The sequence below is a fragment of the Dipteris shenzhenensis genome, chromosome 23 (genome assembly GCF_047967505.1).
Source record: "Dipteris shenzhenensis isolate YYH24624 ecotype China chromosome 23, Dip_SZ_1.0, whole genome shotgun sequence".
NCBI lineage: Eukaryota > Viridiplantae > Streptophyta > Polypodiopsida > Gleicheniales > Dipteridaceae > Dipteris > Dipteris shenzhenensis.
In genome coordinates this window covers 39134625-39157074 of record NC_141618.1, presented here as the reverse complement: position 1 = coordinate 39157074, position 22450 = coordinate 39134625, and the positions used below count along the sequence as shown (strand labels likewise).

The window sequence follows — 22450 nt, the reverse complement described above, 5'->3', positions numbered from 1 at the left end:
CATGATTCAGTATCAGCCTGAAAAAGAAAATGTAGTTACTGATGCTCTTAGCAGAAAGCCAAGTATTAATCACATCAATGCTGTAGAGACCCAGCCTTTCGAATGTATGAAGAATTCTGATCAAGAGGATCCAGACTTTTCCGATATATGGAATAAATTAGAGAATAATAATTGGAATCCTATGTTGGACTATTCATGCAATGATGGATACCTCTTTTATCAAAAGAAATTATGCATCACTCGACCCTTTAGACAAATTGTAATGGAAGAAATGCACCAACCACAATATATGGGACATAGGGGAGTGACTGCCACTTTACAAGTGATAGCAAGAGAATTTCATTAGCCTACTACAAGAAAAGATGTAGCTAAGTTTGTAGCCGAATGCATCACTTGCCAGAAGATCAAGAGTTACAAAGGGCTGAGTACAATGATGGTCATACAGAAGACAGTAACACTAGTGAAGAAGAAACTGATGGTGATAGTGATTTAGAAGAAAGTGACATAGACTTGAACTTGAGGAGAATCACCACCAATAGCTTGAGGTCTTAGGGGGACCCAAGGTGCATACAGGATATGGAGATGAGGACATGGCCGATCTCACTTTGCTTGACCTTTTCTTATCAGAAGCCACCACCCCTCAACTGAAGACCTTCCTGAAACCACTTATGAAGTGGAAGGCTTACCTTACCGGGGCGTGCTGAAACAGGCACCGTCGAAGGCATACAACATCTGCAACATCTATTGACTCTACATCTCAGCCCGTGCTGGTACCTGAGAACCCACCAGTTCCTTATCCCCCATCTTGGTTGAGAGAAGTGGAGGGGGACTTTCCCCTTGAAGATTCTTCAGCACATACAAGGCTGAGAAAGGGTGAGCCAAGTACCTCAACATCCCAATGCATTGCCCCTGTTGATGAGGCACGGAATTGGCGGTATCTCAACATTGGGACTGAGGACCAACCCCGGCATTTGAAGTTAGCCACTTGGGTCTGGGAACATGACTATCTTCTAGCTGCAGTGACAAACCTTTTTAAAGAATTTGTGGATGTCTTTGCCTGGTCCTACAAGGATCTGAAGGGGGTGCCCACTGATTTCATAGAGCATTGCATCGACTTATATCCGGATGCAAACCCTGTGATTAAAGGTCCATACCGCATGAATCCCAACTATGGCAAGGCAGTCCAACAGATATACAAAAAATGGAGCAAGATGGATTAATCTACCCAGTGGATTACTCTGATTGGGTCAGTGGAATTGTCATTGTACCCAAAAGAGATACTAGCAAACTCAGAATATGTGTTGACTATCAAAGTTTGAATGCTGCAACACGACGTGATAGGTTCCCCCTTCCCTTCAGAGATAGAGTGTTGGAGACAGTGGCAGGACATGCTTTATACTCATTCATGGATGGATATAGCGGGTACAACCAAGTCCGAGTGAAAGAACAGGATCCACCTTTGTCACTCAATGGGGAACATACGCCTACTGAATGATGCCCTTTGGATGATGTAATGCCTCGGCAACATTTCAACGACTTGTAACCAAACTCTTACAGGAGAATATCGGCAAGTTTCTTGAGGTATTTCTAGATGACTTCTCTCTTTTTAATGGTAAAACGGCCTCCCATCTTGATCCAGCCATACAAAATAATCATCTACATAAGTTGAGATGGGTCTTTGATAAGTGCAGAGAAGTGCGCTTGTGTTTAAACCCTGACAAATGTTTCTTTCTCGCACTCCGAGGTGTTCTCCTTGGTCATATTGTTTCTGTTGAGGGCATGACTACTGACCCCGCCAAGCTAAAGGTGATCATCTCATTGCCTATCCCTCGTACACCTAAAGAGGTGAAGTCCTTCTTAGGGCATGTAGGATATTACCGAAGGTTCATACGTTTCTATGCCGACATTGTTGTTGCACTGACAGAACTTCTACATCAAGACCAATCTTTTGTTTGGGCCACCCTGCAATAACTGGCCTTTGATGATCTGAAGCATTGCCTCGTGAAGGCCCCCATGCTCAGGCAGCCCGATTGAAATGTCATTTTTCATGTCCATGTGGATGCTAGTGGGTGGGCAGTAGGTGTTATACTGGCTCAACCTCACCAAGATACCAAGATTGATTTGCCCATCTAGCCGACAACTCAATGGAGCAGAACACAATTACAGTACCACAAAAAGGGAGGGTCTCGGCATGGTTTATGCCATGACCAAGTATCGTCACTACCTCTTGGGCAACAAGTTTGTGATCATCACTGAGCATCAAGCTCTTAAATATTTATTGAATAAGCCTACTTTTGGTGGCCAGTTAAGCATATGGATTCTTCTTTTTCAAGAATTTGAACTCGACATTGTGGTGAGGGCTGGCATACTGCACCAACCTGCAGACCACTTGTCCAAGTTACATTCCGGGGAACCAGCCAGTGGTGTCACCGATGAATTACCCGATGCGGGCCTTTTCGGGGTGACGGCACTACCTGATGAATGCCTGTTTGCGGTGGATTGCTTCCCACCATGGTATGCCAACACAATACACCTCTTGTCTATAGGTGGCTTTTCTCCAGGTCTGACTCCAACAAAGAAACGCAAGCGGATCCTTCAAGCTTCTCCTTTTAAGTTGATTGCATGTCAATTATACAAGCTCGGGAAGGACCAAATCTTGAGACGATGTGTGCTTCCCCACGAGACACAATCCATTCTTCAAGAGGCACACGCTGGCATACGTGGAGGGCATATGGCCTCAGATGTCTTGCTCGGAAGATCATGCGTGCGAGGTTCTGGTGGCCCAAGCTCTTCTGTGACTGCCATGCTCATGTGACTCGATGTGATTCATGTCAACGAGCAGGCCCCAAGCCTACAAGGCACGAGTACCTTCCTCTCAACCATTCACTCCGGTGCCCCCCTTCTATCATTGGAGGTGCAGTCAAGAACTGTACGGCCTAGGTGGTAGCCACATTTCTATATGACCAGATCATCTCTCGATTTGGCTGTCCGGTTGAGTTGATGAGTGATAGAGAATCTCACTTCCTAAATGACACCATTGCTGCACTAGTTCACATGCTACAAATAGTTCACAAATTTCTCTCTATTACCCACGTGCCACTGGTCTAGCTGAGAGCTCAAATCGCACAATGTGCGGGATCATGCATCGTCTTTTCCTTAGTTGTTTAGCAGATTGGGATGACATACTTCTAATTGCTTTATTCGCCTACCGAACCGCTTACAAGGTGAGTACTGGGTATTCACCCTTCGAGCTGGTCTATGGACTAGAGGCTGTCATGCCTTATGAATTTCATCTTGACGTCCACAGGGTTCTTCTAAACAAAAATGACAACTTTGAAGCCTGCACAATAGAACTCTTGTGGGATTTGGAGGCACTAGCAGAGCATCGACGTGAAGCAGTCTTCGCTCAAGAAGTGTGGCAGAAATGACAGAAAGCTTGGCATGACCAGGAAGAGGGATTTCAAAGTTGGTGATTTAGTACTCTTGTATTCCAGTAAAGAGAAGGAATCAGCTATTCACGAGCGTGACATCGCTTGGAACATTCAGCGGGCTGCCCTTGAGGATAGCCACCACAGTCACAAGTAGGAATGGGAAGCAGAAATGACAACAGTACGCAGCCAGCATGCAACAGCTCTGGCAACTTTGCAAAGCCAGCATCTCACAAAGGTAACTAGATTTCAGCAGGAGATCGCACAGTTAAAGGAGTCGTTGTCTTCCTCCCAGATTGCCCAGGAAAAATCAGATTCTAGAGTGACTGAATTGGAAAAGAAGTGTTCATCCATGGAGGAAGAATTCACAGACCTTCGAACACAGTTGGCCACCCTCCAGACTTCCCATTCCACCTTGCAAGGGCAAAAGGATCATTACTATCTGCGATACCACCGGTATAAGAGCAATTATGAAAATCTGAGAAACGCGATGGACACGATTGAGGCTGAAGAGAAAACACACCATCTAGAGCTACATATGACCGGGTAGAGCAGATGGGTGAGGCAAAGGCTACAGAGACATACAAAGATGGCAGAGGAGTAGGCAGAGGAGAAGGCTACTGATAACCTCCCTCAGTAATTTGATACATGGGTTTTTTGGGTTTTTTTTCACTGTTAGATTTTCTACAGGCTGATTGGCTCTCATTGTAAATATCATGGTATCCTATCCTCATGATGTACTCAGGTTTTTGTAATTTCCCACGCTGTACCTCATCAAGCAGCATTTTATTTTCACAGTTTCATTTTAATACAAATTTTGGTATTACTTGCAAGGCCAGCCACATGGTCTCTAACATTTTCTTTTCCTACTCCATCACCATATCAATGGTTTGTAAGTTCTTTTTTTCTTTTGAGGGTTCTCTCCTCCATTTCTATTCACCGGGATGGTGAATGATAGTGGCGGGGGAAACTGTTACAATAGAAACACCCCTGACCACATGTCGACAGGCGTTGACCACATGACGACAGGACGACAGGTGTTGACCACATGTCGACACACGTTAACCACATGTTGACCATGTGTCAACACAGGTCAGCCACATGACACGAGGACTTAACCTCACGTGTTCATCCACGGTACTATCCAAGGCAACCATGCACCGACACATGTTAACCATAGGTCAACACATGTCAACCACAGGTCGTTACATGCCAACCAGGAGTACCATGCTCCCAAGGCGATCTCATAGAGAGCTGCGCACATGAAGAGTGAGCTTAGCACATGGAGAAGTCAAGAGTATTTACACTTACACACTGGTTCAGTGGTTGAGTGCAGCTGACCTGCACATGGAGAATTTGCACCATCCTGACTAGAAGAGGCTAGCAAGTCAGGGAGTTAGGAAGTCACTGTAGCCATTAAGAGAGCTAGCGGCGCAACGGCTATCCTCAACAGCTAAGGAGATAAGAGGATGACCAATGGGAAGAAAGGGAGAGATTCTCAGCGAAGAAGGGACCCTCCAAGGCGGGGGATGAGGATGAAGGCGAAGGTGGAGAGGGGGGGGGGAGGCATTCAGCATTGAGCATTCGGCGTTCGGCATTGGAGCGCAAGAAAGGAGAGTGTGAGGAGAGATAGAGGCTGGAGCTATGAGCTCGTCAAGGAGAGAGTGTTGAGAGACTTGTGTGTACCCCTCTGTCTACTATGGGGATAGACCTGTGTGTTCTTGTGACTTGCGACTTGTGACCTGTAGATGCTGGTCCAATGATATGTACTTTGGCCATCTTGGTCACTTTCTCATTTTCCTCTCTCTATCCGATATGGGGATTGTTCCCTAGTGTATGACGAGGCTTTCTTCTTCTGCTTATGTTGTGGAGTTCTCATGTGTTTGTCATTTAGCATAGTGCACTTGTACGACGTTGTTCACTGTAGTACATCATACGACACTCACACACCACTGCACGGTGCACTTTGCCCGATCCATTGCATTAGAGCATTGCAACACTCATGCTTCTCACGCCAACAGCCCTTGGCCTCCGGTAACACCTCCGGAAGGATAGGAACCCATCCCCTTAGACACATTCCTCTAAGAATTATGCCAACTTAGCACAGATCTAGAGTAAGGAAATATACTTGCAAGCTATGTTGGTACATACCGTATGAGAGTATGCCTTGCTTTGTAGTTGAAGTTGGTGAGTTGTAAGCAACAGCCGGTGCACAAATTCTGCTTCTGGAGTCTCCTTCTTCATCTCTAAATTGTTCAGAATCCCCTTGAAAAGGCTACTTTTGCGCATAGTATCAAGAGGGATGAGTGACACCTTCAAGTCTGATTCAAGTGTAGATTTTGCTGCTTGTGGATCCAAGAAAAAATTAAACTCAGACTTCGTATTTTCCTGGATAGTGAAGACATTGCCTAGCTGCTCGTAGTTGTATGAGTGGTGGGGTAGGTTGATAGATCCACCTGCAACGAATATCTCCTGCAAGAGGCATGGTAGCTTTAAAACTTTTATGTTTCTTTTGTTTGACTATAATCACTTGTGCGGTCAGCACAAAAAATTCACATTGCACTAACAACTAACTACGGAAGCTTTATGCACCAAAGGGTGCCATTTTCTGGATGATATAAGCACGTGTATATCTACTTTCTCTTATGTTATTATGCACTATATTTGTCTTCTACCATGCGTTAAGGATGCTGTAATTCAAGGGCATGCTCGGTAGAAGAGATCTTCAAGGCCTTCGTCGTCAGGTTGGAATAAACTTACCTCAACTAGAGATTTGAGGCTTGAGTTGGAAGCAAGGAATGTTGCTATGTTTGTGAGTGGTCCACCTGTCAGAAAAGTAGCCTTTGAGTTGTTGCTGACGTTTTTCAAAACATTTTCAATGACTTCCTGTGCTTTTGGCTGTCTTAATTCTGGATGGTCGGTGTTCCTTGGTGCACCAAATTCCACAGAATTCTCAGCAGTATACCTGCAGGAAAAGTTTTATGGTTAGCAAAATGTAGCTCAGTAGATAATCCTTTTTTCACTTTTTGTTCTATTTTGGTTGTGTCATTAATGGATTTATTCAATCATCATGCAAAAGCAAAAGAAAAGAGCAATGTTCCTTTTAGTGCGATTCCCTGATCTGTAGTTCAGAGAAACAGATGATGCTGTGTTTTGATATTATTAGAAGGAGATCATTTGCTAAAGCCCACAATTATGATGGATAGAATGAAATCCTTATCATTGCCAGGGGTCCTTATGGAGACCTGGTCCCTGTATATCTTTCAGTTGCATTGTGTTCAGCACTAGCTCAAATCCCCTCTAGCAAGAGCCTAGAGATCTTCTAACCTACCTTACTGAAAAAAAGACCCAATGGAGCAACATGAACAGGGGTGATTTGGATGTGAAGCCCTTGGCACTTGAGAGACTTCAATGTTACCAGATCATTGGGTTTCCTTGACCTTCCCATTGGTGGATACTTTATATAATGCACTTGTCCTTTTCTTCATGATATTGGTGGTGTTAAGTGGATGGTCAAACGCCACATGAAATAAAAAAATGTCTGAGGTGTGGATTGGAAAGGAAGAAGTTGCATTTTCATAACATGGGCCATGGACAAAAACAGCTTGATGACATTGTCAGTTGAGCTCAAGCTCTTTAAAGAAACCTTAGTTGCCACTACTATCACAATTGGTCCTATTGCATAGTTTGGGGACAACTTTAACTTTTGAGTAACAATCTTAGGTCTCTATAATGCTGTTCATGTCCCTATTTGAGTTATAGAATTGTCCCTATGTAATTAAGGCTGTCTCTTGCTATGTCATGGAGAGGTTGGTGGCTGTGAGTACATAATTTGCAATTGGTGAACTAGATATTAACCCCACTAACATTAGCTCTATTTGCAGCCTCAAAGGTGAGGTTGACCCCCATCTTGGTCATGAGTGCCTTTGCATCCGCCATTGGGTGCCACCCATTGCTAGGCCATTTACCAAAACGTTAAGGGCTTTGCTGCTCCATCTTTTCTCCTCCTCTAAGGCATCAGAGATGAAGGCCTTCTTCGGGGCCGATGCACCTTTCTTAACCACTTCCTTCCATTCTATAATCTTCTCTTTTCCATCTGTTATTTGCTGCATAAACTCTACATGTTTACCCTGCATATTGGCTTGAATAGCAGCCATCTCCTTTCTAAAAGTTTCATTACGGATTTGAGCTCTTCTAGTGCTTTGTTTGTTTTGTCTTTGTGCTTTATCTCACAATTAAGAGTCGTTGAAGTTGTCAAGTATCTCGCAGGGCTTCCAACAAAACAAAATTGATTATTTCCTAAGTTTTGGGACCTGCCCATGTTTTTCATTTCTTCCTCGATATAGATACGCAATTCAGGCTTTATCTCTTACTATACTACATGGTGAGGTTAGTGCTTTCGAGTATATGCTTGCAATTGGTGGGCTAGATCTTTATCCTACTATCATTTGTTTATTGTTGTCTTCATGATCTATATCACAATTAGGAATCATATAAGTTAAAACAAAGAGTCAGTGGTCTTCCAGAGCTTCAAACAAAACGATTTGCATTATGTCTTGAGATTCGGGAGGGGCCAATGTTTTTTAATTTGCTTCTTGATGGAGATACGTATGGTGCAATGTACTCAGTAATTCTGTACATATTAAGAAACAGGAATTGGTTTCTTAAACGCTTGCACATTTCTGGTCTGCACTACGGTTTATTATTTTTTCTTCTTATTACGAAATTTTGAATGAAGGAGAGACTCAATTACAACTTTCAGAGCTTGTTTGCTTAAGGGAGTTCTCAAAATGACCTTCGTGGACTGCGGGGTAGGTCTCTTGCTAGACCAAACAGAGTATCTGAATCAAGGAAGCCTCCTGCGCCATTTGGAATTGATTGCCTGTATCTGCAATTGCCTGTAGTTTTCGAAGGAAGGTAGGCTTCACCTATGGCAAATAACTCTCCTAGCCCGACAGGGATGTCATCACGCCCCATCATATGAAGTACGTCATAAACAATGTCTATAGTAGCTGCACTTGACCATCCAGTGGCGGACACAGTGATGGCCTAAAGAAGAACATTCAGAATAAAGGTAAGTACACAAGGAAATACTTTCAGGTTAAATGTCTTAAGCAGCTATGACACGATCACTTTGGGGGACTAGCAGACTAAGATTGGATAGAACTGTCTTGCGTACACTTTTTTTTTTCATCTTTTGAAATTACATGGGAGAATTTAATGGAGACCGTAAGTCGCAATCTGACCTTCAAGTCTATGACTTTTCTGGGTAATTTGAGCAGATAGAAAAGTGTGATGATATCTCCAGGGCTTATGTCCATGTCAAAAATGAGTGGTTTGCCCAATCTCTCATTTGATTCTTTAGGCTTGTAAAACACTTGCTTGTAACACTGGAACTGTGTCTCAAAATTATAAAGCCCTGTATGTTCTGCAGCATTCAATTTCTGCATTCCATTGGTGAAAATACATTACTGGAGAAGAAACATCAGCCAGTTCAATATTTATAAATACTTGACAAGTATCACATATTGAAGAGCCGTAGGAATACCTACAGCTATTATTTCTTTTTGACTACACTCCTTAAATGAATGAACATGATCATTTACCTACAGATGTCCTTAAATGTATGAACGCGATGGTTTTGATGTTTGTGAATGTGTGTTCAGACACACAATATTACCTTTGATATGCATTGTTCTGTGATAAGGAAAGGTCACTCACTTCAATAAAACTGTTTTGAAAAGAAATTTGAAGCTTCTTGTGACCATCTGCTTCATGTTTAGCACTGAATCCAACTTGCATCTGTACCCCTTCTGGGCTAGTGGTCTCCATTGTATAGCCATCCTGTGAGGCACCAGAAATCATGATGTACGAATTATGGTTTTGTGACGGGATCATGAGCCTAATTACAAAAACTGAAACTCCATGATTTTGGATGGCAAGGCGTGAAGCATACCATACATTTACCACGTTTTCCTGGCACTAAGCAAAATGGGTCCTGAAGTCCCGTTTGGACATGCCCACTGTGGACACCACCTTTCTGCAAATTGAACTCTGGGATAGTTCGATTATCAAAGAAAGGATTGCTGTCATCTTGAGCTTCGTATGGCTTGTTGGATGTAATCACTGTCACATTCTTATAATGCAACACACAGAACTTGTTTTTTTTAATTTCGTGGTTAGTATGGATGCCTGATACTGCCACGCCTGATGTAAACGAATCCCACATGAAATATTCCTGTCGAACACCTAGAAGATTTAGTCAAAGCATGTTCGGAACTCCTATCTGGATTCCACTCATGGCACCAAAGGCACAAAATCTTTATTGCAACAGAGAGAGAGAGAGAGAGAGAGAGAGAGAGAGAGTAAACAAAGTTCCATTGCTGGAGAAATTCTTCACGTTCTAGCAGGTAAACTCAGTTCATGTGTGATGTGTGGACTTGATTCACTTTTAATACTATATAGCACACATGCATAGTCATAATGCTGATCCCTTGACAGCTTTGTTTCTTTTCCTCATCTTCCCAAACATACCTTTTCAAATTTGTCGTTAAACCATGTATCTTTGGTTATCTTCAAGACTTGATATACAAACTGCGCTTCGTAAGTGTGCTGATTTTTTTCCAATGCTGACAAAAATTCCTTGGATACGGGGATTGTGTTGGTGGCATCAAGTGGCACAAGGGTTGTTGGGATGCCGGAATGCAAAACCTGTTATCACAATGGGGAATTCTAATTCAGCATAGTTTGCCTTGCCTTACACAGCTAGCAGCAAGTAACATTTTACTGCCCCAGATTTTAAAATATAGCTGGAATAGTTTATGCATCTGCATTTGTAAGTTGTGGGATTTCGTTTGTCCCGATGCAAACCATAAATCCCATGCATGGAAATGTTCAAAATTTTAGATGAGAAAAAGATCTTCTTTACACATCATAAACAGCAACCTGATAGGCTGCAAAGGGATCTGAAAACATGTTGTACTCTGCCCAAGGGTTGGTATCAACAGCAGTGAATACATTTCCATGGTCACCGCACTGAGTTGGTATGCATGATGTGGGAGACCCTTTTGGACAACATCCTGTGGGATTAGATGAGTTCACTCCACCACCCATGATATAAAGTCGTTCTACATTGTTTTTAAGTTCTGGATTTGTCATCAGGAATGTGGCAAAGTTTGTATGCGATCCAATCAGCATAACTACAGTGGGGCCTGATGAAATGGATTCCCTCATTAGTGCCTGTGCTGTTGGCTGTTTCAAAGGCATATAATGCCTTTTTCCCTGCATTACAAAATTCAAGGAAAATATACTCAGATATTTCTGTTAAGAGTCTCTCTCTCTCTCTCTCTCTCTCTCTCTCTCTCTCTCGGCTCTGTTCCAGGCAGTAACTTGCATACATAGATTGTGGGATCTACCTAGCTCCAGATATGCACGGTTGGCTATGATATCATCCAGGCAGCTAGCAGAGGAGGGTCGAACATGGTGCTGGTATGCTCAGCTACAGAGATGGTTTGTAGAGCATGAGTTGACAATGGATGCACTCCCACCCTTTCAATACAGTTTGGATTGTCCCAAGTTAGACCTGTCTCGCCATGACCGAAACAAGATCATTAGAGCTGATATTGTGAAGTTGGAGACTGAGAGAACCTGGACTAGACCACATGAGCCCCTAGGGAAGAAGATGACACACTACTAGAACCATTTTCTATTTATCTCAAGATGAACTTATAGCCAGGCCAGCATACATGGACACACACCTATCTCACGGGCTACGTAGTATTATTGGCCAAATTCAAACCTCGTCACATAAGTTGAGAATAGAGACAGGGAGATACACCCACACAGCCCATTAGGATCGGATATGTCAGTTATGCCAGCAGGAAGAGGAGACAGAGGAGCATTACGTATGTAGATGCACGGTATATTATGAAATCCGAGGAAGATACCACTGTCTATTGAGAACCAAATGGACCATTATGAAATATTCTATTCATACATTAACAATGAAAAATGATTATGAACATTGGATTCTTAAATGATTAGACATTGGTAACATTTTTTAATTATGACTTTAGGATTTAATGTGATGGATTTAGGGATTGCATAGTGTTTTAAATTCCAATTGATGCATGGGTTTAGGTTTTAAGTATTAGGATGGATGCATGGGTTTAGACTTTAAGTATTAGGATGGATGCAAATGAATATGTCCATTGGATTATATTTGTTTAACTTATTAAGTGTTAATGGACCATAGCTTCCTTAAATTCTTTATTATGAAATAATCTATTGACAATATTCCTTAGTTAAACAAGCAACTGTTTCAATACGGGAAGAATTAATTGATCATAACTTTTCCCAAATGGACCATTATGAAATATTCTATTCATACATTAACAATGCAAAATGATTATGAACATTGGATGCTTAAATGATTCCGTAGGGTGATGGAGTACGAAGATAAAAAATGCTTGGGTTTGTTTTTATCAGACCTCAGGCGACATAAAGAGACTTTGTTGGGAGACAGACAGCTAAGACCAGCCACACCCAGGCAAAGTACACTCAGAGACTTCTTCACTGCCAGCACCTCAGCTAGTTTTATGCCCTCTCTGCCATCAGAAACCCCTGGCGCCACCACCACCTTATCACACACAGGCAGATTGCCACACTCTAGTGGTGTGATTTTGGACCGAACCATCGCCATATCCAGGTCACGGAGGCCCAGGCCCCCAAGACCCCGTGCCCGGCACCCATATCTTTATCGGATCCGTGCCATCATTGCCAAACACCGGAAACGTGTGGCACCGAGTTATGAGATCCTAGAGCTGCCCATGATTGGGATTTTTGACATAAGAAGAGACGTTAATATATATATCTATCTATCTCTCTGGCTGAGAAAGCTCCATGCGTTTGCAGTGTGGGAAGGGAAACAAATTACTGCCCTCTGACTGTCACGCTGGAATTATCAGATGAATGGGGAAAAAAAGAGGGAAAGAGCTGAAAGTAGAAGAAAAAACAGAGAAGAAATGGAAACAATTAAAACATAGTATTTCTTCAAGGCTGTACACATATTGGGGTTTTCTTTTATTCTGGAAAACATGTCAAGCAAGTCACGGAGGGGACTGATATGCAGAATCATTGGAGGATGCAGGAAAGAAGTTTACATCTATAGACAGTGCATCTGCTGCTTGAATGGCAAGTAGAGAATGCATAGTTCGGCTCAAAGGCCGTGCATGGAGCAGATAGATTCTCATGAGGTAAAGTGCAAGTTATTCAAGAAGGAAAACAAGATGATAAAGAAAAGACAAGGTGATCAACACAGGGCTTTATCTTCTTCAATTGGTTGGAGTGGTCTTCTTTGGGACTCGCCTGTCTCCCACATGGTGGAGGGTTCGATGGTGGATCCCTTGCCTTTGCGCCTTTTATCTAGGTTTCTGAGACTTCATGTTTGTTACCTGCTACACTTGCACCACCTCCTTCCTAAGGCTGTTCCATAATTCATCGTCAGGACCTAAATGATATCTATAGCGCTATGTGTACACTCCTAGGCATAGCCTTACTGAAGCTGTGCAGAATGCTGACCATGTATCCCTTCAACTCTCTATGAAATCTACAAACCCACCAGGCATATTTTAAGAAAAAATGCTAATGATGAGCTTACATCGTCTTATCCTGTAGTAGCGCAAGTTCCCTCAAGAGAAAACCTCTATGCCTTTTGCAACAAAATAGTTAAGAGATTGATATGCCACAGCTTTTTTCTAGCAAGAAGATATGCCACATTTCGATCCATCTTCTTCCAAGCAATAATTCTGGCTGAAACTTCTAAAAAAGTTCCTCCCCCAGACCACACTTCAAGCCATTATATCCCCCCCAAACTTCTGCCCTTCTCATCAATCTGTCCCTATACTCACACCTAACTCCCCCCCCCCTCCTTTGGCAATTTAGGTGTTGCTATCCTTAAGATTTATAATGCAAGGCCAATGATCATAAGGGTGTCTAGGTTACGCAAGGAAGTGACATTACAAGGAATTAGCTAAGAGAGCCCATGGTCAAGTGGATTGGTTGCAAACAGTTGAAACTAACTTACTACTTCACTTTTGAGGCTATGATAGAGGAGATCATAGCATCATCCCAGAGTCTGCTGTTGATTTGTGAATTTGGGGAAGGTGTTGTTGATACTAATGTAAACCGTACCATTCAGCACAATGCACTAAAGGTTCACAATGGTACCTTACAGGGCCATTGGGACAAACATTAGCCTTACCCCTAACCCTAACCTAATCCTAAGGGATACATGCATAGATTCATAATTTTTTGTTTTAATGGAGAAGTGTACAACTGGCTACTTGTAAGCACTCCCCTCCTCTCTGCTCACTCTTCCAAACATGGTATTAGAACGCACTGTCTCATTCATCCCTCATAAGTGAGAGATCCTGTTTATGTGTTCAATTCTCCTCAGGTGAGGGGATATCCATCTTGTATGTGACTTATCTTACAAGCGAAGTGGTTGGCCATTTTTAACCTTTCAACACTTTTTGTTTGCCTTCTTATTTTTTCGTTAACTTCTTTTACATGGAATGTTTCACTAATCACACTGAAAGAAACTGGACCTAAAAACATTATGTGAGGGGATATCCATCTTGTATGTGACTTATCTTAAAAGGGAAGTGGTTGGCCATTTTTGACCTTTCTACAGTTCCTAGTGTGGGTAGCTCATCTGTTACACGGAATGTTTCACTAATCACACCGAAACAAATTGGACCTAGAAACAGCCATCTTGACACTGCAAAAAAATTATTTTTAAATTCCAACCAGAGGGTGATCCTTCCAAACGAAGATGTTACCACTGAGGTAACAAGCCTTTAGAATTGCATAAATTTTAACCAGAAAAGTAATATATTCAACTCAAAAGCATAGTACGAACTATGATCATTACAACATAGATGGGAGAGTGATTCCCTTCTCCAGCCTCCACCAAAAACCCAAAAACCAACACACCAGAGTCAGAGAGACAACACTCAAATCTGTAACTCTCAAAACCTTGCTCATGAGGGTGCTACAGTTCAACGAAAACACACAAAAGCCTCCTCTTGAAAGCTAGATAAGGAGCATGATGCCTTGCCCCGAAAACGTGCTTAGTAGGAATGTTTTCCTTCCAGCATGACGTACCAGAAACTAAGGAGCAAAGATTCCCACTAGCTTTCCTCCAGTGTGAAGTACACGGGCCAGAAACTGATTGGGAGGGAGCAAACTGTGAATGCTTGGAGGGAGAAAGACGGATTCCTTGAACTGCGCCGGATGTGGTAGAAAAGAGGTACCACCAACTGTACAAGCACAAAGCTAATGGCGTCGCTGCTGCAGGCGATTTGGTTTCAGTGTGCCCTCCATTGTTGGCAGCCCAGGGGGTCGATTGGCAGGAAAAGGGGAGAAGGTCCGCTTGTCAAAAAACTCACCGATGAGCAGGACTGGGAAGAAGAGAGACACAGGAGAAAGAGAACGGGGGGGGGGGAGGTTCAGGACGACAGGGCTAAGCAGGAAGCTCGGCACTGCCCCAGCTCAAAAAGTTAAGGTGCAGCAAGGAGTGTCGAGGAGCTAGGGTACGGTGAGGAACTCGGGTCTAAAATTGCATATTCACTCTTTATTTTACAAAATTCCATGTCCTGAAGAATTGGTATAAGTTGAACAGTAATTTAGAAAGTTTGAACAGGGTGCACATGAATTTTATGTGACATGTCTGTGTTTCTGGGTGCTTGCATATTGAGTACATAGCTGGCTTTTCAACCTTTTCAGATAAGACAAAACTTGATGCAAGAATTTGAAGGTTATCAAAGATCCAGGGGATGTCCAATAAAGAGCAGGACTGAAAACTAAAGCTAGCTTGAGTTGGAGTGCAGACACACTACATTGCTCGCCAGCCATTTTCTGCACGCATTACACTGATTTTGGCCTCATCCAAACAATTGGCCTATTCCTATACCTCTTCAAATCTTTTTATACCTCTTCAAATCTTTTGCAAAGTGCAATTAATATGCTCCATTCATAGAACAAAAAGGGGGGAGAAATTCCAACATAAATCAGCACACAAATGCAGCAATTATTTCTCTCTTTTCCCCCCCAAAAAAAGGGGTCTCCAGAAAGTGGCAGAGGAGTAATGTAGTAATGGTCTACCTGTGGAAGGAATTGCTTCCGGATGCCATACATAGTGTCGATGTCTAAAAGACCCCCTGATCCTGGGGGAATAGCCTGCCTGTACCGACATCCGCCCCATGTTGAATGCCTCTAGAAAGCTCATACGATAGCCATCAATTTGAAAAAACATGTTTAGGACTTCTTTTGATTTTCAGGAGAAGTATCTTCCTTTTGGGGGATACTTCTTGATTTGAGGGTTGATGGAAGAGAATCACAAAAAAAGGCTAGATTTAACTTATTTGTGACTCTTTTCAGGCTAGACCATCAGTTGATGCCCTTGACTTTATTATATTATCAGAAAATCAATCGAATTTACAGAGTACTGTACCTGTTCAATAAGTGGCAAATATCCTCCAACGTTTGAAGAGAATTTCCCAGTAAAGGTAATCCCTCCTTCACCTCCAACACCAACAGGAATGTCATCTCGTCCCATCATATGAAGTAAATCATAAATGAGATTTATGGACTGTCCAGCATCGGACCAAGCATTTGCACTTATGGTAATTGCCTGTGATGCAAAATGACACAGTGGTCATAGAGTGAGAAATTTCAATAGCATTTAAATACATTTAAATACATACTACTCCAGCCTTACACCAAATTATTAACAAATTGTGCTAACAAGATTCCTTTGTAAGGTCAAGATAGAAAAGGTTGCTTAGATTGTCCTAAGATTGAGGCCAACTACACCAAGAGGGATGAGAATAGATTGGAAAAGCGGACTGTACATTTTCCATGCAAAAGTTGAAACAAATTCTGCCCTTGTGATCAATATGTGAAAGTCTATGTGTAACAAAGACATCCCCTGTGATCAATTTGTTAAAGGAGAAAATTTCACACATTTTTACCCCATGGGAAGAGCGTACCTGCCCACTTTGTGCTGAAGGCAAGACTGGAGTTGAGACAGAGCAGCATGCCCTATTTACATTACCCAGAGGTCAGAGATAGGTTCGTCAGTCACAGTTCTGGCAACCACCGTTCGATTGCAAGACTCATCAGTCAATGAGACCAGCTCACATTTTTGCATACTTACATTTGCAGAGATCACGAACTCCAAGGATCACCTATTACAGACAACAAGTACACTCGTAGGGCTACTTGGCTCTTTTGGCCTACGTTAAAAATATCAATCAATTGATTGATGAGTCCGACTACATTATTGTATACTGTCTTTTAGACCTTTGCACTAGCCAATTAGAAAGGCCTTTTTCCCTGATTAGGTTTGGAGTAACACTATTTTTTGTATTGCTTGGCCTTCTCTCCCATTGCATGAATTGGAATGTTTCTAACTATATGCATGTCCCTTACCTTATGGGAGTCCAATTGCTACCTCCATGCCATCTCTTCAAAGATTGATAAATCGGATTTCATGGAACTTCATTCAAACCAAGCAGGTCCTTATGTACTTGTAAGACATAACAAAAGCACAAATATGCCATTTTCGATGTCCTAGACCCTATTTTTTATCTTGAGCCTTCAAGAACAAATTTGTCAAGTGTGGTCTCTCTCTTTTGAGGCACATAGACCATGCGAATTGGTTGATCCATAAGCCACCGACGAGTCTAGAGGATGGCGATTGGCCATTGATCACTGGCCAACCAAACACCCCACCCCTTTCTTGGTACCTGCTCCACTCTTTTCCCCACTTCGGTTCTTCCTCATCATGTGTGAGATTGGGAATTCCGTCATCATGGAGGAGCCATTGATGACTTTTGTGATAATGGATGCCAGAGCATCCAGAGGTCATTGTATTCATATCTTTGGATGGTTTCTTTTCGGTGCAGCGGTCATTTGGTCCCAAATTCAAACCTCTGATTGGATTCCTGTTGGTCTTCCTCTTTGCTGCACCAGCACTTTGTTGGTATTTGGTTGGCATTTGTGCTACTCTCTCCTAGTTTAGGAACCAGAAACCCCTGCTCTGACACGTCCAGCCACCAATATTGCAGTCTTGGGTGAAGCACAACGGGGTTCTTAGGCATGTCCTTTTATTGGGTGGTGCTAATTTCAGGTTTCGATGCTGCTCCTTCGAGGGGACTCAGTTTGCACTGGGAACTTCCTCAAGCCTTCTCCAGTTGTCAAGATCCTGCAGACTCTAGCATGTTGCAGCACAATTGAGCAATCGTTGTGTTTATGTACTTAAAGTTAGAAGTAGGCTTTACTAGCCTCCCTGACGGGTAAACTTGGAGGGGTTAGGAAAGTTGTAAAGCAGCTTTGAGTTACAAGAACCAATTTGATACGCTTGCATTGCAATCTAATTGAAGTGGAAAAGAAAATCCGCCTTCCTTTCCAGCTGACAATGTGGACAAATCTTGGTGTGAATCTTACATGGTATTATCTTGTATAAAGCCACAAATTTAACTTCGTCATTACACCACCAACATTTCCGATGGAAACCTTCCATTTAAATAGCACTAAGCATTGTCTCTGAAATATTGGCAGCTTTGGCATTTCCACACTAAGAACTGAATTGCTCTAACTGTTAGTATTCCCTCATTGTACCCTTCCTTATACAATGCACATTTTGTTACTTAAATGTTTCTCATATGCAACTTTTCAGACTTTTAGTAAAGAGTCTCTTTTCATTGACAGGTAAGGGAAGCACATGACATGCATGGAGGGGATGATGCAAAACCTTGCTTCTTGACATTGATTTAAAAAACTATGTATGTGAACATTTTGCAAGCACTGCCATTTAGATATTGACTAATTTGCTTTAGTGATTCCTCAGATGCAACATTTGTATCCACCAATCTTTATCAATTAAAGTAGCATACTAGAGTTGTTTTAGGGGCTTCTACAAATCTCAACTCAAATCACGCTTGCTTAGTAGGAAAGAAGGCGTTGGAAGTTATGTAGGAATTATTATGTCTTTGTGGCTCAACTAGATCCTAGAGGACATGCATGTTATCCAAAGTGATGAAGCTGTGGAGATCTCAAACTTTAGTTCGCCATAATTTCTTACCTATCGAGTATAGTTTCTTAAAAAGTCATACAAAATTCAATTTGTTACATAGTGTAAGATAAGTAAAGAATTGTGTATGCTTTATGCTTGGTCATGGAGGGGGACACAATATATTTGTTGTTGAGATGCAAGAATGATGAACATTATCTATGCTCTTTTTTTGGCTTGTCCTAAAACATACCTAGGCGACCATGATTAATGCCATCATTTGAGGTGATAGTTCTATGTACCATATGGGTATTTAAGCACTCCAAAAGAAAAGAAGATTGTATTATGAGGAAACGTTACCTAAAGTGTCGTTCATTAGATCAAGAAGTAGGGTGAGACATTGTTGTGTCAAGTTATGTTAAGAGAGAAAAATACTTGAAGGGGACCCAAGGTTTGTGCGACATAAATTATGTAGTTCAATGTATGAGCATCTCAAAAGGCATGCCTCTAAAGATAATATTATTAAAATAAGAGCGCCTATAGCAAGCGATTGTATATCACATAAACTTGATTTTGATATAGATAGGATTCATAAAACAATTTCCCTTTACAAGAGCCAAACCGTAATGAGACCTGAAAGAAATCGTATGATGGGTTCTTTAACAAAAAAAATATGGAAAAGTATCATGTCATGTAGATATCTTCACTAGAATGAGCTATAAGTGAGATTAGTTTGTACTAGATATCTTTTCCAAAAACGGATATTAAAGTAAGAGGATTGTGCAATAAGGTAAGTTTGAAGAAACTTGTAATAAGAGAAAACGAAAGAATAAAATTTCGTTGATACTTTTAAAAATGAAGCTCCTCCATCAAAATCACAAAGGTTGGCTACACATATATTAAAAAGGCTTACTTCCTTACATACTCAATGTCTCTTTTAAACATATATATAAATATCATTATTAAAGAAGGCATGTATGTTATGTAGAATGATCACTTGCAAAAAGATGGAAGTATATCGTTGGTGGGAGTGTCTACCAAACCCTTTATAAATTTGAATAAACAAGACAAAGGGAAGAATGATGCAAATTTTTTTTTTGGCAATTTCAATGAAGTTTGATCATTATTCCTTTGAAATATCGACAAAGTGTGGCATGCCTTACCTATGTTTAGATCTACTAACTACAATTACACTTGACCAATGCAAATCACTAGTAGATTCAGGGTCAAGACTCTTAAGAAGGTCTTCGTTTTAAGACAAAAAACGTCTTGAGTTAAGCCAAGATTTGTCAATTAATTTCCTTCAACCATATGAGTATCTTGCACTCAAACAAGAGCACATATACTTACATGCTAACATTAACATGGGCTTGTGGTTTGTGCACATATGTCTAGATTTAAAAATGTTAGCAAATTTAGAGAGAATGGATTATAAAAAAGAGTATATGTATAAGAATTATGAAAGAGAGAGAGAGAGAGAGAGAGAGAGAGACAGAGATCCCCCTTCAGTATGTGAGATTGTGCAAGTTGCATGGAGGAGACTAAGGGTTGAGATGAAAGATTTAGGAGTGCACAAGGAAATGACTCGCATGAGCAAGAGGCCTTAAAACAAGCTACATTTGTGATTTTGCATGTTTTTCTTTAGAAAGTAATAATTCTTTGAAGAGAAATGTTGGGACGTAATGCTTTGAGTCAAGAAACATATTTAAATTTACAACGTATGCTGAGCTACAAGGATACCTTCACTAAAGTTAAATTAAGAGATGATAGAGCAAATCACACTCCACATAATTGAGGGAGTAGCATGGTCAAATACATGAATTTACCCCCGGGGAGTGGTCATTCTGTAAATTTCCATATAGCACACGCAATCAAGGGGTATTAAAAAAAAACCCTACCTATGGATTTTTATAACCTATATATACCTCTTTTGTAAATTTTGAGATGATAAAAGTATCCCTTATGTATGGAAAATTTCACTTTTTGAATTAAAAAACCCCTTATCTATGTATATTTTCTATAACTCCATAAAATTATAAAACCCCTTTTGTTAATTGCACGTGCTATCTTACATATTGCTTAGTGCCCCCGGGGAATTTATCAAAGCCATCCTAATTTTCTCTCAATGACGTGTAACATGAAGGCACTCTAACTTAGACATAGAATGACAATCACCTTTAAACAAGGCATAGTAGCTCATAGCTTGATAGCTAATGGTGGCCTTTGTAGACATATTGCCATTAGTGGATGGGATGTAATTAAAAGGGATACTACAACCCTCAAGTATATGGAACATGTATGCTTAAACATTGTCATCTACAATGCAAGATATAGTTCTAACACCTTGGAAGGGACTTGATCTACATTATCATGTGGAGAGGAGACTTATCATCTAGAAAGAAAGATATATTTCTCACACCTTGGAAGGGAGATGATTCACATTATCATGTGGAGAGGAGATAAAGAGATCACATTTAATTTGATCACTCACTACAAGTTGATTCTTAGACTGTCGATTTATTTAACTAGAAGAAAGAATGTTGGCCCTCATTTAGGGTAGAAAGGCAGGAAATAACCCAAAACCTTGAGTCAAGGCAACATGACCTTGCATCACCAATTCAATGTGTATTCAAGATGTACAATCCATTGAGTTTTGTCTAACGTTTGAATGGCAATACACTACATTTTTGGTACCTTATTGAAAGCATGTTCAATTCAGGCCTCCTTTATAGGTCCCTAGGCATCTTGCAACCTCATGCCCTTCGATAATACTAGACATAGGTGGTTTCGAAACTAATACATGCACAATGGAATGGAAGAGAAGACACTTACAGAAGGGTCCTTTACTTCTCAAAATCATCAAATTCAAAATTTACAGAAGGAAAATGAATGTAGTCCACCCCTATGTAAGTAGTGGTTTAAATATTTAAACACATGTTGTATGCAAGTTTTTCAAGTAATGCATTTCCTAGGGCTTTTTTTGTGTGATCAAGATGTACCATCTAAGGGAGAACATCTTTACTCTAATTCATATTGACATGCTGTATTCTTTCTCTATCTCATAAACATAATACATTTGTACGTCTTATAGCCATCCTTTACTATGCTTTCTCTTGCATTTTAGTGTGATGGATTGAAGCAATTGGGGTTCGTAGGATTGTATTTGCTTTGACAATAAATACATATTTAAACCAATAGTTTTTAGTGGAATGAAACACATTTCTGATACATGTTCCTCCTCTCTAATAAAGGGATCACATGGATCTCTTGCCTTTTTTCAAGGCTACATTCTCTATCTCCTATTATTGCAAGGCGGTCACTTTGTTCACCAGGTAAGGTAGTAGGTTCATTAATAGAATGGGCATTTTTAATTTTTGGCCTTACGTGCCATTCATGAATAGGAAGGACTTTTAAAATACTCTTTTAATATAATTATCATATGTCCAAGTATCCCAAAAGTATGGACGGGACATTAAAATCAAAATCATAACATGTATACATATAGAGGAGGGAAAATAATTGTATCAAGAAATAAAGATTTAAAACATAGGGGCATTTTAAATCTAGAGGAGGAAAAATAATTGTACAAAAGAAATAAAAGATTTAAAATAAGGGGGCTTTTTAAATATATATAGATTCGTAAGACTAGAATATATCCAATTGTACAAATTAATTTTTTATAGAATGAGCAAAACAACCAAGGAAAGAAGGGAGTGTGTAAGCCACTTAAGACAAAAGTATGAGTAAAGGGAAAAATAAAATAGAACAATAATTAAGTAAGTAAAGCTACGCTCTGTTGATATGCGCTAAAAATATAGGGGCATTTTAAATATGTGCTTGCTCACATATGTTACATGGGGTTTTATAGAGTGACTATGCCACACTTGTGACTAAGTGTCCATCTGTAAGCCTTCTATGTTCATAATGGGTGTGCACCGATGTGCGT

At 40.9% G+C, this 22450-nt stretch overlaps 1 protein-coding gene across 3 annotated transcripts in view; it reads right to left on the bottom strand.

Moving 5' to 3' along the window:
- NSH3 (inosine-uridine preferring nucleoside hydrolase family protein) overlaps positions 1-22450 on the bottom strand; it is a 44456-nt gene that overhangs the window by 18859 nt on the left and 3147 nt on the right. Inside the window, exons 2-11 of one of the 3 annotated variants that reach the window (XM_087394651.1) lie at positions 15943-16122; positions 15594-15704; positions 10374-10709; positions 9963-10139; positions 9385-9666; positions 9150-9272; positions 8675-8872; positions 8224-8477; positions 6189-6393; positions 5580-5900 (exon numbers count right to left, since the gene is read on the bottom strand). In XM_087394651.1, coding sequence (XP_087250777.1) covers positions 5580-5900; positions 6189-6393; positions 8224-8477; positions 8675-8872; positions 9150-9272; positions 9385-9666; positions 9963-10139; positions 10374-10709; positions 15594-15704; positions 15943-16122 — 2187 coding nt within the window. Of the gene's footprint in view, positions 1-5579; positions 5901-6188; positions 6394-8223; positions 8478-8674; positions 8873-9149; positions 9273-9384; positions 9667-9962; positions 10140-10373; positions 10710-14594; positions 14884-15593; positions 15705-15942; positions 16123-22450 lie in introns of those variants that run through there. The other 2 variants (XM_087394652.1, XM_087394653.1) reach the window with 2 other exon arrangements.